The following is a 16027-nucleotide window of genomic DNA, read 5'->3' on the forward strand; positions in this document are numbered from 1 at the left end:
TTCCTTTGCCATAGCCATCTATCAGTTCACCTTAAGTTTTTTAAACAAAAATTTCTATTGTTAGCTTGTTTTTTCATAAAAATGTATGTGGTTTAATGTAGTGTGCTGGCTAAAAACTTTTTGTATGCCAATCAAATAGTATAAAAACATAACGTCTTTATGTTTCTCTTTATTTTAGATCACTTGTAGATTGTCTGCTGAATGCTATTCTGTCTTTCAAAGTTTAATGGAGAGATCATAACTACCCCAAAAGTATTTTAAATTGTTCAAAATTTTTAATTTTAACATTAAAGACATCAAGGGTAACATAACACAGATCAAAGTTAAGAAATTTGAGACTACTGTATTTACCCTAAGATTGGAAGAAAAAAATGCTCAAATATTGAAAAATATTGGAAGTTATACTGCTCTTGCATATAACACACACATTTTAGTCGCTATCATTAGCATCAAATTTTATTAAGTTTTACATATAAACATACACACACACACTAAAAGAATTGAGAACCCCTATTCTTTTTCTTTGAGATGGCAGATGGGAGTATAATGTCTCTTGAACTTGATATATAAGGAGCCATGAACTGGTACAGCACAGATCAAAGTTTGGGAGTAAAAGTCTGAGGAGTTGGCTCATGAACATGAAAGGGACAACAACATTAGGGTTTAGCCAAAAATAATCTTAGCCTAGTTGTAATAACTTGCATCTGACGTAAGATTTTAGATAATTCTCCTATCTTGTATTCCCATCCCACATTGGGGGGGGGGCATTTTATGGATTTCATTCAGTTTTCCAAGTGAAACATGACTTTTATGTATATATAGCATGTAAACCAATTCAGATATTTGAAAATCAAATTAATCTCTTCATTTGTAAAATCTTGAGCACACAAAATAATTATTTAATTCAGGTTTAAGAGATTTTTTTTGGAGACAGAAAAGGAATTGAATTAGTAAATGTCCCTACATTTTATATCTGAACATTTAAAATGGTAGAAAATTGAATTGTAAATGTGGACTACAGTTATTTTATATGTTATAAATGTGTATATACATTTTGAGGGAAAAATTACTTATAAAACAGGTTTCACTTTGAGAATTAAAAATTTTTTCTATCTTTATTTTAATATAAAAAGGATTTTTAAACATTTCTGTATGTATTTTAATTTGTACTATTCTAAATGTTCAAAATATACCTTCAATTTAATGGACTATAACAGGTAAGACTGAAATTCTGATCTCTAAAATGTCTAATTTAAAGGATTAAATGAACTGATTTATTAGTATAGATATTTAAGGCATAGGTATATAGTAGCACCAGCTTCAAACCTTTGTATATAATACCCTAAACAAGAGTGTTGCCTCTTTAGGATGAAAAAGCAGAAGGATTCATCAGTCTGCCTGAATTTAAAATTGATAGAGCCAGTGAGTGCCGCAAGAAATAGTAAGTTGATTTTATTTGGGGCGAGGGGAAGAAAGGAAGGATAGTTTTGTTTTGTTTTTTTAAATTTCTAGCTTTTAAATTATAGGTTGCTTGTCTAATGCTTTCAAATTGAGGTAATAAGAAAGTAGTTTTGTGGGCAGAAAATTGAATTTTTCACTCATTTCTGTCATCACGGCAGAAGCATTATATATGTGAACTCAGATTAGATCTGAGGTAATTTTTATCCATAAAAATTGTTTGGTTCTAACTTATTTCCCAATTTGAAATAAATAAATGTACTCTGTTTCCTTTTGCAGTGCATTCAAAGCCTGTCATCCTAAAATCAAAAGCTTTTATTTTGCTGCTGAGCATCTTGATGATATGAACAGGTAAAGTTACTTAAATTTCAAAATACTTAGAAAGTCAGTTAGGCTTAGAATTCTGTTTTCCACATCAATGCCTAGAGAATAATGTCACTGAAGTTTCTAGATCAGTTTAAAATAAAATGGACCCAGCCATAACTCCATGTAGCCATACCTAATTTTAAAGAATGGCATTTTAAAAAGTCAAAATAAACTCATTGACTTTTCGTCAAGTTTACCAAAAATGTGCCAGAATCCATACATAAGCCAAAAAAAAAAAATCCACTGTAGAAAAAAAAAAATTTTTAAGTCCATTTCAAGAATGGAATGGTCTTCAAATTTATTCCCAAGTGAGGAAAAAAGGATACCCCAAAAAAAAGCTGACTTTTCCAAGTGCTGAGTATTTATGACAGAATATCCATCTCAATAATTCAGGCATAGGCGTAGTTGGTATATCTCTCTGTCACCTTTCTTCTATCACTGGACAGGATTGTGCAGCCAAGTGATTAGATGGCACGTGGTTATTTGGTGGCTCTGGGAAAATCTGGATATATATTTTTTCATTATCTACAACATACTGCTTCTTGTTTCCATTTTGGCTCTTATGGGTTTGATCCTTTCTTCCTTTTTCTTTCCTTTCTCCTTTCTGTTTTCTAGATTTGTAGAAATTGGATTTAAGATTCAAAATTTTCCCCTTCACAGGTCTTTAGTAGGCAGTGCATGTTACATATATGATGTGCCAATAGTTAGGAAGACGCAGAATAGCATAGTGGTTAAGAGTATGAACTTTGGAACCAGGCTGTCCAAGTTCCAGATGTCCCACTTAGTAGCTGTGTGACCTTGGATATAGAACTTAACCTCTCTATGTCAGGTATTAACTCTTTTTAAAAAATGGAGATAATAACCATCTCCATCCATAGAACTTTTATGAGGAGCAAATAAGAACATATAAAGGGCTTAGAACAGTACCTGCTAAATTGTAAGTGCTATATAAGTGTTTGCTTTCAATATATATTCCTTTTATATACTTTGGGTTCTCACGCCATATAACTTTCTTTGTATATCTCTAAAGAGTTAGTGTTCAGATATTTGTAAGCACAAAATTTTGCAGCTTCATAAATGTGCTTGAACTTGCTAAATGGACACTTAATATGCTTTTATAAATAATCTTGTTCTTTGACACTTCAGAGTATAGGCGTGATTTTTCCAAACCAAGGATATGAATGCAAGGAGAGGGCAAAGAAAGGTGTTGAGAAAACTTAATAAAATCTTTTATAATTAATAGGAGAACTGAGCCTTTCTTTTATTGAAATATAATTGATTAACAATGTTGTGTTAGTTTCTGGTGTACAGCAAAGTGATTGTTTTATATATTTTCTTTTTTTTTCTTTTCCATTATGGTTTATTACAAGATATTGAATATAGTTCCCTGTGCTATAGAGTAGGTCCTTGTTGTTTATCTATTTTATATATAGTAGTGTGTATCTGCTAATCCCAAACTCCTGGTTTATCTGTCCCCCCCTTCCCCTTTGGTAACCATAAGTTTGTTTTCTATGTCTGTGAGTCTGTTTCTGTTTTATAAATAAGCACATTTGTATCATATTTTGGATTCCACATATAAGTGATATCATATGGTATTTGTCTTTCTCTGTCTGACTTACTTCACTTAGTATGGTAATCTCTAGGTCCATCCAAGTTGCTGCAAATGGCATTATTTCATTCTTTTTTATTACTGAGTAATATTCCATTGTATATATATACCACATCTTTTTTATCCATTCATCTGTTGATGGACACTTAGGTTGCTTCCATGTCTTGGCTATTGTAAATAGTGCTGCTGTGAACATTGGGGTGCATGTATCTTTTCAAATTGTGGTTTTCTCTAGATATATTCCCAGGAGTGGGATTTCTGGATCATATGGTAGCTCTATTTTTAGTTTTTTAAGGAACTTCCATACTGTTTTCTATTGTGGCTGCACCAATCTGCATTTCCACCAAAAGTGTAGGAGGGTTCCCTTTTCTCCACACCCTCTCCAGCATTTATTGCTTGTAGATGTTTTGATGCTGGCCATTCCTACTGCTGTGAAGTGATACCTCATTGTAGTTTTGATTTGCATTTCTCTAATAATTAGCAATGTTGAGCATCTTTTCATGTACCTATTGGCCATCTGTATGTCTTCTATGGAGAAATGTCTACTTAGGTCTTCTGCCTATTTTTTGACTAGGTTGTGGGTTTTTTGTTGTTGTTACTGAGTTGTATGAGCTGTTTGTATATTTTGGAAATTAAGCCCTTTGTCAGTCACATCATTTGCAAATATTTTCTCCCATTCCTTAGGTTGTCATTTTGTTTTGTTTATGGTTTCCTTTGCTGTGCAAAAGCTTATAAGTTTGATTAGGTCCCATTTGTTTATTTTTGCTTTTATTTCTATTGCCTTAGGAGACTGACCTAAGAAAACATTGCTGGGATTTATGTCAGATAATGTTTTGCCTATGCTCTCTTCTAGGAGTTTTATGCTGTCATATTATATTTAAGTCTTTAAGACATTTTGAGTTTATTTTTGTGTAAGGTGTGAGGGAGTGTTCTAACTTCATTGATTTACATGCAGCTGTCCAGCTTTCCCAACACCACTTGGTGAAGAGACTGTCTTTTCTCCATTATGTATTCTTGCCTCCTTTGTCAAAGATTAATTGAGCATAGGTGTGTGGGTTTATTTCTGGACTCTCTATTCTGTTCCATTGATCCATATGTCTGTTTTTGTGCCTATACCATGCTGTTTTGATTACTGTCGCTTTGTAGTATTGTCTGAAGTCTGGGAGTGTTATGCCTCCAGCTTTGTTCTTTTTCCTCAGGAATGCTTTGGCAATTCTGGGTCTTTTATGGTTCCATAGAAATTTTAGGATTATTTGTTCTAGTTCTGTGAACTGAGCCTTGTATTTGGTTTCCATAATCTTCTCTTGATTTGCATGTTACCAATCTTGAAATTTCACACTAGCCAATCAGAATTTGGAGAGCTTATTCGCAAAATGAAAATGTTTGTGTACTTGTTGGGGAGGGGTGGTACTCTATTTTGTGTTTTAACTATTTTATAATTCTACTGTTGTAGTTACTCACTATCCATTTTACCACAATTGCGCTCAATGCCCTTAGGATAAATATGAAGGATTTACATCATAACCAAACAGAAAATAAGTGGTATATATAATCATGTCCTCTCCTACAAGATAGATCCACTAGAACACAGTTACTTCCATCCAGGAATTAACATAATTTAATCATTTGTGATACTTGCTAATCAGGGTCTTTTTAGGTTTAGAAAATAGCCTGTTCAAAAATGCATTTTTATGAACTATAAAACCATTCTTGATCTCCATTCTCTACCCTGTGTTAGCAATAACTCAGAAGTGTATGATGTCACTAACTCTTCCCTAATACTCCTGTGGATGTATCTGGTTCAGGATATCAGAGAAGAAGCTAAACCAAACCCATATGTTTCATTTTGTTGCCTTTTCTAAGCAATGGGTCAAAGAAAAAAATAAATAAATCTGATCAAGTATGTCATCTCCACATGGTACATTTAAGAGTGCTGTTTTATGTAAGCCTTGCCATGGTGTACTACAACCTTCAGAATTAAATTGTCCTGAAATACTGAATCTTTTTTTAAAATTTAAGTATAGTGGACTTTTATTGTTTTGCCTTGCTTTTTATTTTTTGAATAAGCATATTCCTAATGTCTACTTTCAATAGGCAAGTTTATTAAAAATTACTTGTCAGTAGGACGGAAGAGAGTCAGTGCTGGCAATATTCACAGAGGATTAGTGATGGGGAGAGACAGCCTCCAACAACTTTATTTAATAAGCTGATTGTTACATAACAGCAAGATGATCTGGGTGTTGGTTCATTCTATATGTAGTCCTTTGAAGGCATGTACCTAAGCCTTCAAAAGATGATATAGTTATAAATAATTATAATTATATTATAATAATTATAAATAAATGCCTTACCTGGTTATTTCATAATTTCTAAAGTATTATCATATGTATTTTTAAAATGTAGTGCTAGTTTTGACAGGACCTAGTAACTGGAATGAAAAAGCAATCCTTAGATTTAATTTTCTTCTGTAAAATCCGCATGTGTGTATACACATACATATGCACACGCATACATATACATATACCCAAATATATATAACTTAGAATATTAAAATCTCACCATCTATTTTTTGAGTAGCTTTAAGTTTGATTGTGAGGTAATCTGCAAAAATACTTTTGCGCACCCTACCACCAATCCATCTGTTCCATCCTCAGAAATGAGCATTGAAACATTAAAAAAAACTTTTTTGCCAGCCTGTGTGAAATCTGTGGGAAGAAAACAAAACATCATGTTTCTCAAGTATTCTGAGACTTATTTACTGAATTCACTTGGCCTATGTATTCCTTTTCATGTCAGCACATATGTCCTTATAATTGTCAGGACTCACCAGTTTCTGTTTAGTGTGATTATTTTACATTTCTTCCCTAGTTCTTAACTCTTGTTTCCCTCTCAGTACGTTATTCTGTGTCAGCTGTTGACAGCTTCATTGGAACATTCACCATAGGCCCAATCCTCTTATCCTTAAATATTGTCTGTCTCCCTCACTGAAGATACAGGCATCATGAAAACAGATACTTTGTTTCATTTATCTCTCTCTCTCTATCCTCAGTGCCTAGAACAGTACCTGGCACACATTAATATTTCTTAACTCAATTAATGCATATATATCTGCTGTTCATAATAGCATATAAACACCAAACCATAACTGCAGCAAGTGTTTGGATAAGCATCTTCTAACTGAGGCCTAAGGACAACTTTATCCAAGACAGCAACAACAGTTGTGTAGCATTCAGCCTTTTGTGTCTATACATACAAGTTTATGCATACACTTTGTAAAGAGTTTTTATTGTGGACAGAATTTTTCTTCCTAAAAGTAGTTTAATTTTTAATTGTCTTGTGGAATTTAGGAATCCTGGAGCTCATCCAAGGCAGAAATTATGTCTTATTCATTTTTGGACCCCCAAAACGTAGCTCATTGTTCAGCATACAACAGGCATTTAATAAATGTTGTTGAGCTGAAAAATTAAGAAGCCTCTTTTTAGTTTCTTTATTCATCTCATGAAGACCTCACTGCTCTTAAGACTTCTGATAAAATGAAATTTCAGTGATATATTAAAAAGTAGTAAATATGAAGTACTGAATTAAAATTCAATAACAAGTGTTCCTCTAGTGGTATCAACATCATTTCCACCCCAAAAGCACCAAGCCAGTCTTTCCTAAGAGTGCTAAGATTCACCTTGTAGTACAAATTCAACCCCTTTCTTACTACAAATGACCTATAGACTAGATTTTAATTTTGACCTTTTACTAATGATTAGAGTCATTTTTAAAAGGTTATTTGTCATGAAGTTAACTTCTTGACTTACAGTTTATAATTTTCTGGATCGTGTGTATATATCATGCTACTGAATTCATTTGATCCATTTTTTTTTTCATTTCTGCTCCAGTCCCTTCTTTACTTCCCATAGTTGAGGTGATCATTACATTGTAGGCTTTGTCAAAATAAAGTTGTGCTTTAAGTGGCTTATTCTTAAAATTAAAGCTTAAATTTCCATGGATGTGATTTTGTCCATTAGAGAAACAACTTTCCTCCCTCCCTTTTCAAGATATTCTAAGTATCTGATGCACAGTTAACACCACTTGGCATAAATGATGAAACGTATGAGTCACTTCAAAGAAAGTCATCTTCCACTTGACAGGGGAGATAATCTCCTAGGAGAAAAACTTCTCAAACACAGTTTTTTCCTAAAAACGTTTCGATCAGATTATTCCACAACTTAATGATGTTAACTATACTAGTGATTCCAAACATACTCACGCTAGTTTGGAAGGTTGATTCTTCCTTACTTTCTTATTTGGGAAAATATATGGATCATAGCTCAGGATTGACCAGTGGGAAACTGTCAGGTGAGTTTAAAGATTTTGTGATTTGATAATCTGATGCAGTGTAAACAGTTATCCAGAATAATGAACACAGGGAGTGACCTGGTGGGACAAAAGACGGAGATTGAAATAGTGCTTTGCTTCAGGCAGTTCCCTACATTGGCAATAGCAACTCTACTGAAAGAGGAAAGAACTAAGATTTATTTTTAAATTACTATTGTCCATGGAAATAAATTTTCAAGATCTAAACAGAGGTTAAAATTGTATATGCTCGTTTTGTCTTTGGAAAAACCTAATACCCTTGTATTTAGAGACAAATTTCCAAAGTATACTACTACTGAGATGTGTTTCCCTTTGGATCATTAAACTTAAAGGAGATTCATCAAAACTAATATTTCATAGTAAAACATATTTTGACAGGCAAGGTCTATAATTTTTTCCCTTCTCAGGACAAATTATATCTGATATTGTTTAAATATCTCCAAAGGAGCATTTGTTCTGAAGAAACAGAACAGCAAAAATATTTGGAGTGCTTTTACATTTAGAGCAACAGAATTAATAGGGCTTTGGTCATCTCAAAACCCTTTATGTTACAGATGTTAACAGGTTTGCCCAAGACTTTTCTAGTGAAATAGCATCTTTAGTGTGGGAGCAGTCTGTACTACAGCAAATTATAGCTCATTGAAGACTCCATGTGTTAAGAGTAGCAAAAAAACACACCCTTTATCTAGGATTATTCCATAAATTCTTATACATTTTAAAATAACTATTCCCAAGAAAATAGTTAAGTATAAAGTATAAAAAATTCAGTTGCAATGTTACTGATTTTAATATTTGTTTTTTCAGGTGGCTTAACAGAATTAATATGCTGACTGCAGGATATGCAGAAAGAGAGAGGATTAAGCAAGAACAAGGTAAAGAAATACTTTTTTTTTTTTACTATTGTGTTACACTTCTTTTTTCTTGCTGTTTTCCTATACAGTGATTCACTGCCATCACTTGAGAGAAAATGCGTATGTCAGTCTGTGGTTATTTCTCTTCTGTGCACTTTGAATCCAAACCATAGCATCTTATGGGTAAGGTTTAGTCAATTAAACAGGAAATAAACTCAAATTTTTGGAGCAGCTAATGTGGAGCTCATTCCTGTTTGTTGCCATCTTCTTTAGTCTACTTCCTATGGAGGAAAAAAAAATCTTAAAGATTAAAAAGCCTAGGGTGGGAGGGAGGGAGATGCAAGAGGGAAGAGATGGGGGGATATATGTATATGTATAGCTGATTCACTTTGTTATAAAGCAGAAACTAACACACCACTGTAAAGCAATTATACTCCAATAAAGATGTTAAAAAAATAAATTAAAAAACCTAGAATTGGTCCTTTATATTGACCCAAGTCAAGGTCCTTGGTGGAGAGTTGTTTTTTCTACTTAGTGGTTTCACAGACATTTAAGTGCTCTTTTATGCAAAGAGCTCAGATGAATGATCCCTTCTTCCATAGATTATCTCATTTGCTTGTGTTCTTCAGTTCTGTTACTATGTTAGCTCTGTGATCTTATGGAACGTGCCTTAGTATTGACCTCACATTTATGAAATACAGTATCCTGATGCAAAATTGAAATCTTAACAAAAGTTGTGGTCACCGTTCTAAAAGTAGCTTCAGGGCTTCCCTGGTGGCACAGAGGTTAAGAATCTGCCTGCCAATGCAGGAGACACGGGTTCGAGCCCTGGTCCAGGAAGATCCCACATGCCGCGGAGCAACTAAGCCTGTGCGCCACAACTACTGAGCCTGCGCTCTAGAGCCTTCGAGCCACAACTACTGAAGCCCGCGTGCCTACAGCCCGTGCTCCACAACAAGAGAAGCCAGCACAGTGAGAAGCCCGTGCACTGCAACAAAGAGTAGCCCCTGCTCGCCGCAACTAGAGAAAGCCCGCACACAGCAACGAAGACCCAACGCAGCCATAAATAAATAAATTTATTTAAAAATAAAAGTAGCTTCACATTTCCCAAAGAATGTTTGCTATACATCCCTTGGAAGCATAAATAGTTCTTTGAAAACTTTTGAGACATCCTGAAGTTAAAAGGATTCCACACATTGATACACATATTTCTAGTTGTGTCTCCAGTGGACATAGCCTGTTGGTCGACATGAAGATTCTGAAAACCTACTGTTTCCTCACGGGGAAGACTTTTTAAAACATCTCAAAACTAACGGTTAGAGAGATGTAAAGAAGATAACCAGATTCCAAAACCAATCTTTCAGCAAATATTTAGGTCAGGGGTCAGCAAACTTTCTGTAAAGATCCAAATAGTAAATATTTTAGACTTTGCAGGCCTTAAGGTTTCTGTTGAAACTATTCAACTCTGCTATAGACACATGAAGGGAAGTGGCTGTACTTCAATAAAGCTTTATTTACAGACACTGAGATTGAATTTCATAACATTTTTCACATTTTGAAAAATATTCTTCTTTTGATTTTTTTTATCCACTTAAAATGTAAAAACCATTCTTGATCCACAGGCTGTATAAAAACAGGCAAAGAGCCTCATTTGGCCTGCAGGCCACAGTTTATCAACCCCTGGCTTAGAGCCATGGGGTGAGAGAATGGGGGTGACTAGAGCAGTGAAGGGTGAGGAGATAGGGCAGGAAGATTTCCAAGAAAGAGCAAAATATGGTTACTGCCAATGGGAATTCAGCATCTTATTGAGACTCTAAAAAATTTACACTTGAAATTGCCTAAGAAAAATTAAAGAGCAACATAAAGTAAATGAGTACTAATTTTTGCACCACATGCAACTGATTTAAAAAATTGCTAAGTGGCTGCAAAATTTTTTTAAAAACCTGAGAAGGAGACAGGATTAATGAGGAAATACTTGGAGAAAGTAATCAGTGAGCCTGATATAAAGTTAGCGGTGAAGAGGCAGAGAAGGTATTTTGTTAAATATTAAAGTGTTTCTGAATAAGGCCTTCAGCTAACACTCTAATTGTATTAAGGTGAAATAAGCACCCATCCTGCCTGAAATTACATTGAATTCTAGTAGAAAAGATACTCTTAGTACAATATGGAAAGTGAAACATGGGAAAGTACAAACCAAATTCCATGGGAATGAGGCTGGAGAGATTCCTTCTAGGAGGGAAATGGGAAAAAAAACATTATGTGGACTCATTATCTGAACTGGTTCTCGCAGGATGAGAAGTAATAAAATAAAACATTCCTGGGAGTGGAAACAGCATGAGTACTTCCACAAATAACATGGAAACCATCTCTATCAAATCACTGTGCACAGGCAAATCCCGGCCAGGACTATGAAGTGTCAGGCCAGTTATTGTCACATTTCTTCATTGTTAAAAGTTTATTCTCCACTTTCATACTTCTACTTAATTTATAGGCCTACAATTATAGTAAGGGAGCTAAATACACACACACACACACACACACACACACCAGCCTTCCTTTTCAAATTACTTTAAAAAGCATGAAAACTGTTCTTTAAAAGTGCATATAGATTTATTTCTCAGTTTTTTAAGATGCAAGAATTAGAAGTGTGGGCAATGTGCCAATAGGAGAATGAATCTTGAAAAAAGTCAGTTTGCGTGAATAAGGAACCTTGGATTTTCAGGCTTCTGTATTTTATCACTCGACATTGCTTTGAAGCTGAGCATGGCCTTGATTTTAGTGGATTTCCTTTGTACTTGGCATTATATAACCAAATTTCATTATGGATGAAAGAACTGGTAAGTCATATTGCACATGCACGTTCCAAAAAATACTCATTCCATGGATTCATGCTGCCATAGTCTGTCATGTGAGTATTTATTTTAGTGCCTACTGGAACGTGGTTGACAATCATAGGTAGAAGCTAATAGTTACAGTTCAGGTCTCTACAACCAGAATCTCTGAAATAATTTAGATTTCCACCTAGAGTATACATTCATCAGGTACTCTAACATAGGTCAGAAACATATTAGACTTCCTACCTTATGCAGGATTAGGTCTTACGTATTCTATATAGACAACTACTGGATGCATGTGTCTGTTCCACACTTCTATAGAATTGTTTGACATCTAAGTACCATTCTCAGTAGTGAAGTTAAACTTGATACAAAATATAGCTCTTTGAGAACTGGGAATATTTCAGAAAGATGCAGAGGAATAACTGCCAAACACTGTTTCTATTTAAATACTCAGTACAGCTTGGAAGTGACTCTTTCATTGACTTAAATAAAAGTTTAGTGAATTGCTGTCTTTAACTACAGAAGTATAAAGGATATGGGGTTCTTTTTCATTGTGCATTGTTTTACTTAGAGAAAACAGGGTTACACTAAATTCTGCCAAGATCATAATTTAGCTAATTGTCTGCTAATCATTTTTCTATATTTTTCCAGCTTCAAATCAGACATTCATGACACATTATTTTCAATCACACACGAGGTCTTTGTAAAGCTTTAATTACATAAAAGTGAATGAAATACATTGTATTTCTTTGATAGTTCTAGATGAAAAAGTCAATTTCAAATTATCCTTTTGTATCAACATGAGAAATAAAGTAGAAATTTTCCTCTTCTATTGATGGCACTGTTTATTCATGATTAGTTACTTGTAAAATTGAATATCACTGCAAGAGACATTAAAAGTATCCATTTATTTTGTGCTAAATAGAGAGCTAAGAAAAATAAATTAATTTGCTCTTAGAATGAAAATCAGACTGGTTTCAGCCTCTGGGCAGCAGTGTGCCTGTAATTTTCCACACAAACCCAAAATGCCTATAAATTTTCTGTGTAGCCTCTTCCCTGGCATTGCTCTCTCAAAGACACACAGCTTAGTGTGTGAAATGAAGTTAATTTGCCAAGTGGTATTTCAGCCTTTTCTTAGGCAACCCAAGAAAACTTTGGTTTGATGGTGTTTTTTCTTTAATAAACCAAGAATTACATCAAATAAAGGATTAGAATTCTTCCTAATTTAGCGGCGGTTGCGGTGGGGGGGGGGGCTGAGGAGAGAGAGAATCTCCTAAATCTGTCACTTGTAATGATAGCTATAGGGATCTTGATAAAATGGTGATCATCTCCTTCTCAGTGTGCTCATAGGACCCCTTGAGGTGCTAACTCCTTGAGACCCAAGGTCTCAGTGCAAAGGTGAAGGGGGAGCTCAGCACAGGTGCCATAGTTTCTGGAAATAGTGGGAAGGGTAAGAGCAGAATGATCTTCACAAGCCTACTGCTTGGGAGCAGGGTGAGGGGGTGCTTAGTACCTCCACCTCCAGCAGTAATTTCCCAGTAGTATTTCAAGCTCCCACAAAACTACCCAACTGAGGCCCCAGAGCTCCAGAATTCACTTTTCATTGCTGGAACTTGCTACAAGAAAAAACTAATGTCTAAGAAGATGAACACTAGGCATTTATCTCCTGTGTGATCTGGGTCAGACTGTCCTGGCATGCTACCTACAAATCCACCCAATATTAGGGATCTTAATATTTATTGAGTGCTTTCAAGATGCAAAGCGCTTGAATATATGTTACCTTAGTAGCCCACTCACACAACTCTGAAAGGTGGTTATTATTAGCCCCCTTTTACAGATGACAAAACAGACTCAAAGAGATTAAGTAACCATCACAAGAGCACAGAAATGGTAATTGGTACAGCCAAGCACTGAACCTACATCTGCGCGAGTATATAGTTCATGCTTTTCCCACCAGTGTTTACAGGGTCCGTTTCTGGGCAACTACATCAATTCATATTTGAGGGGGAGACTTAGTATGCTGCCCATCACTGGTGTGACCCAATGTAAAAACCAGATCTCAAATTTAAGTTAACTAGTGTTTGCTTATCCTTTATTCAAAGGGAATAATTAAAGTAGGAATTGGATTTTCAGAGACCTTGTATTTTGAGGCCTGAATATAATAATCTCTATTGCTAAAGAATTTTGAGCAGCAGGAGGAGGGGGGCTTGAAGGATCATGAATATATGTCACATTAAATTCTCCCGCTAAGTCGTACAAAGAGTCCCAGTGACTTGGCCCTTCGAGGCTTAGAGCAAGGCAATTTCTTAGTTCAAACCGCAGTTCTACTACTTTCTATTTGGCATATTATAGTAAGTACTCAGTAAATGTTAGCTGTACTTATTAATCAGCACCACAAGGAAAATATATAAAAATATTACAATATGGGAATTCCTGGGTGGATAAGGGTACCTGTAAAAATATGTGCCATGATTTTTCACCTACATCTGAATATTAGTTAAGGTTCTTTTGTGATTTAGATTTTCATAAGAATAAGGAAACTTTTGTTTTAATAACTTCTCTTTTATCATTTGAAATTCATATGGATAATACTTCTAGGTTTTTCCTTGTAAATCACATAAAGAATTAACCCAGCAGTTACAGGGTGGTTGAGATATTGGTAGAACAGATTCTGATGATTGGCCTTTGTGCTGTATTTTACTTACTTGACTAATGTATCTCTCGGAGTTTTTCCCCTTCCCTCTTGCCTGAGGTCTGCCAAGTCACTTTGTCTAGAGGCTTACATTTTCTGCCCTTTTAAGTAGTTCTAGAAGTTTGGAACTTACAGCCCACATCAGCAGATTTGCCCTTTTGCGTTTGGCAAGAATCAGGGTTTGCCATGTGTTTCCAAGTAGAGGTGGGAGTATGGTGTTATAGAGATTCATGTCAGCATGACTCTGGAAACAGCGACTGTTAGATAACCAGTGAACTGAAGCCACAGAAGAGGATTGAGAACATTATGTTTGAAGCTGTTTATACCTGTAGAGATCTACAGCAACCTATGTATTTCTTTTTTTTTTTTCAACCTATGTATTTCTTCTTTGAGTGTTCATCTTTAGGATAAAATGATACACCTTTAAGAGGCATCATGTGACATCATTCATTAATTGAAGCTTTAAGTAATTTGGTCTGGAATCTAAAATACCCTGAACCTTATTTGACTTATGCAGTGTCTTTGTCTTAACTCCTTCTTTTTTTTTTTGACGATGACAACAACAGAGCAAAATTTAATTTGTAGTGTTTGCCAATTTCCATGGTATAAATACTCCCACCACAGCTGATTCTGAACTCCCAATGCAATATCAACCGTTGGCAAAATTCCCGAAAATTTAATAATCAGCCTTCTCAGGCTGTGACAAGTCAGCTCCAGCACCCCACTGGAGGCATATTGCCCTACCTAAAATTGTGGCTATGTGTAATTGCTTGCTTTAAAAGGAGGTTGGAATTAGGTGATTGTACTCTTCCTTCCTCCTCAAAACCCAACTGAAAATAAAAGTTGGTGGGCCTGGAGTAGCGAGTGCTGGGGAGCAGGGTGTCAGAATGGAATTTAAACTTCCTTTTGTTAGCTGGTAGTGTGTGTTCCTGAAAATATGGCTAGAAACTTTTAATGGGATGTTGATGTATCCATGTGTGTGAATTTTCAGATTACTGGAGTGAGAGTGACAAGGAAGAAGCAGATACTCCATCAACACCCAAACAGGACAGCCCTCCACCCCCCTACGATACATACCCACGGCCTCCCTCCGTAAGTTGCCAGTAGGAATATACTCAATATAGCATCAGATTCTTTGACCTGAGACATCCCCTTTGTATGTTAAAAAACATTATGTAGTTAATTACATGTCAGACCTTGGTGTTTTTAGGGGGAAAGAAAACAGGGAGTCTAAAAGCAATAAGGGAAAAAAATTTTAAGTATACAAAGAATATTTAATCAGGAGAAGCAGTCACCACAGATTCCACACTAGTAAATATCTTACCAGTTTTATTAAGAAAACATACCATTTGTGTCAGAGTAGCCTTCATGAAAATATCAACAACAAAAAAAAGTCTTCTTAGAAAAAGATATATAAATTGACCTTATCTATTCTACACTAACAAAGTTAATTCCTATGTCCTTTAGAAGCAATTGTAAAAATTTATATTATATCTGTATTGAACATGTTTTGGCATGTAGCTTTTCAGGCAGCCATGGGGTCTGGTTTAATGTATATGTGTTTATGTGGTGCTCTTCTTCTTAAGACTTCTTAAACCTGTGTAAATTATTCTGTGTATAGACTGTACCTTGATCTTTACAACTGTCCTGGTTTGTTTCATGCCCATTTCCCATCAGAATTACCGAAAGAGTCTCAATGTTGTCACATTTTAGGCAATACATTGCATGGTCACAGTACCATAAGAGTCAATTCTGCCTATCTTGAGACTGAGTCTTCCAAATAGGAAATGGAAGCTGGATTTAAGTGACAATAGCAGCCACCTAATTCTACCTCCGTATTACTCCAGGG

The 16027-nt window shown here is 35.2% G+C and overlaps 1 protein-coding gene across 5 annotated transcripts in view; it reads left to right on the forward strand.

The window, feature by feature from the left end:
• Window positions 1-16027, forward strand: part of CNKSR2 (connector enhancer of kinase suppressor of Ras 2) — a 257328-nt gene that overhangs the window by 196268 nt on the left and 45033 nt on the right. For all 5 annotated transcript variants that reach the window (XM_068533674.1, XM_068533669.1, XM_068533670.1 and 2 more), the window contains 4 exons: window positions 1368-1441; window positions 1738-1809; window positions 8603-8670; window positions 15170-15270. In XM_068533674.1, the coding sequence (XP_068389775.1) occupies window positions 1368-1441; window positions 1738-1809; window positions 8603-8670; window positions 15170-15270 (315 nt within the window). The remainder of the gene's footprint in view (window positions 1-1367; window positions 1442-1737; window positions 1810-8602; window positions 8671-15169; window positions 15271-16027) is intronic.

The sequence above is a fragment of the Eschrichtius robustus genome, chromosome X (genome assembly GCF_028021215.1).
Source record: "Eschrichtius robustus isolate mEscRob2 chromosome X, mEscRob2.pri, whole genome shotgun sequence".
NCBI lineage: Eukaryota > Metazoa > Chordata > Mammalia > Artiodactyla > Eschrichtiidae > Eschrichtius > Eschrichtius robustus.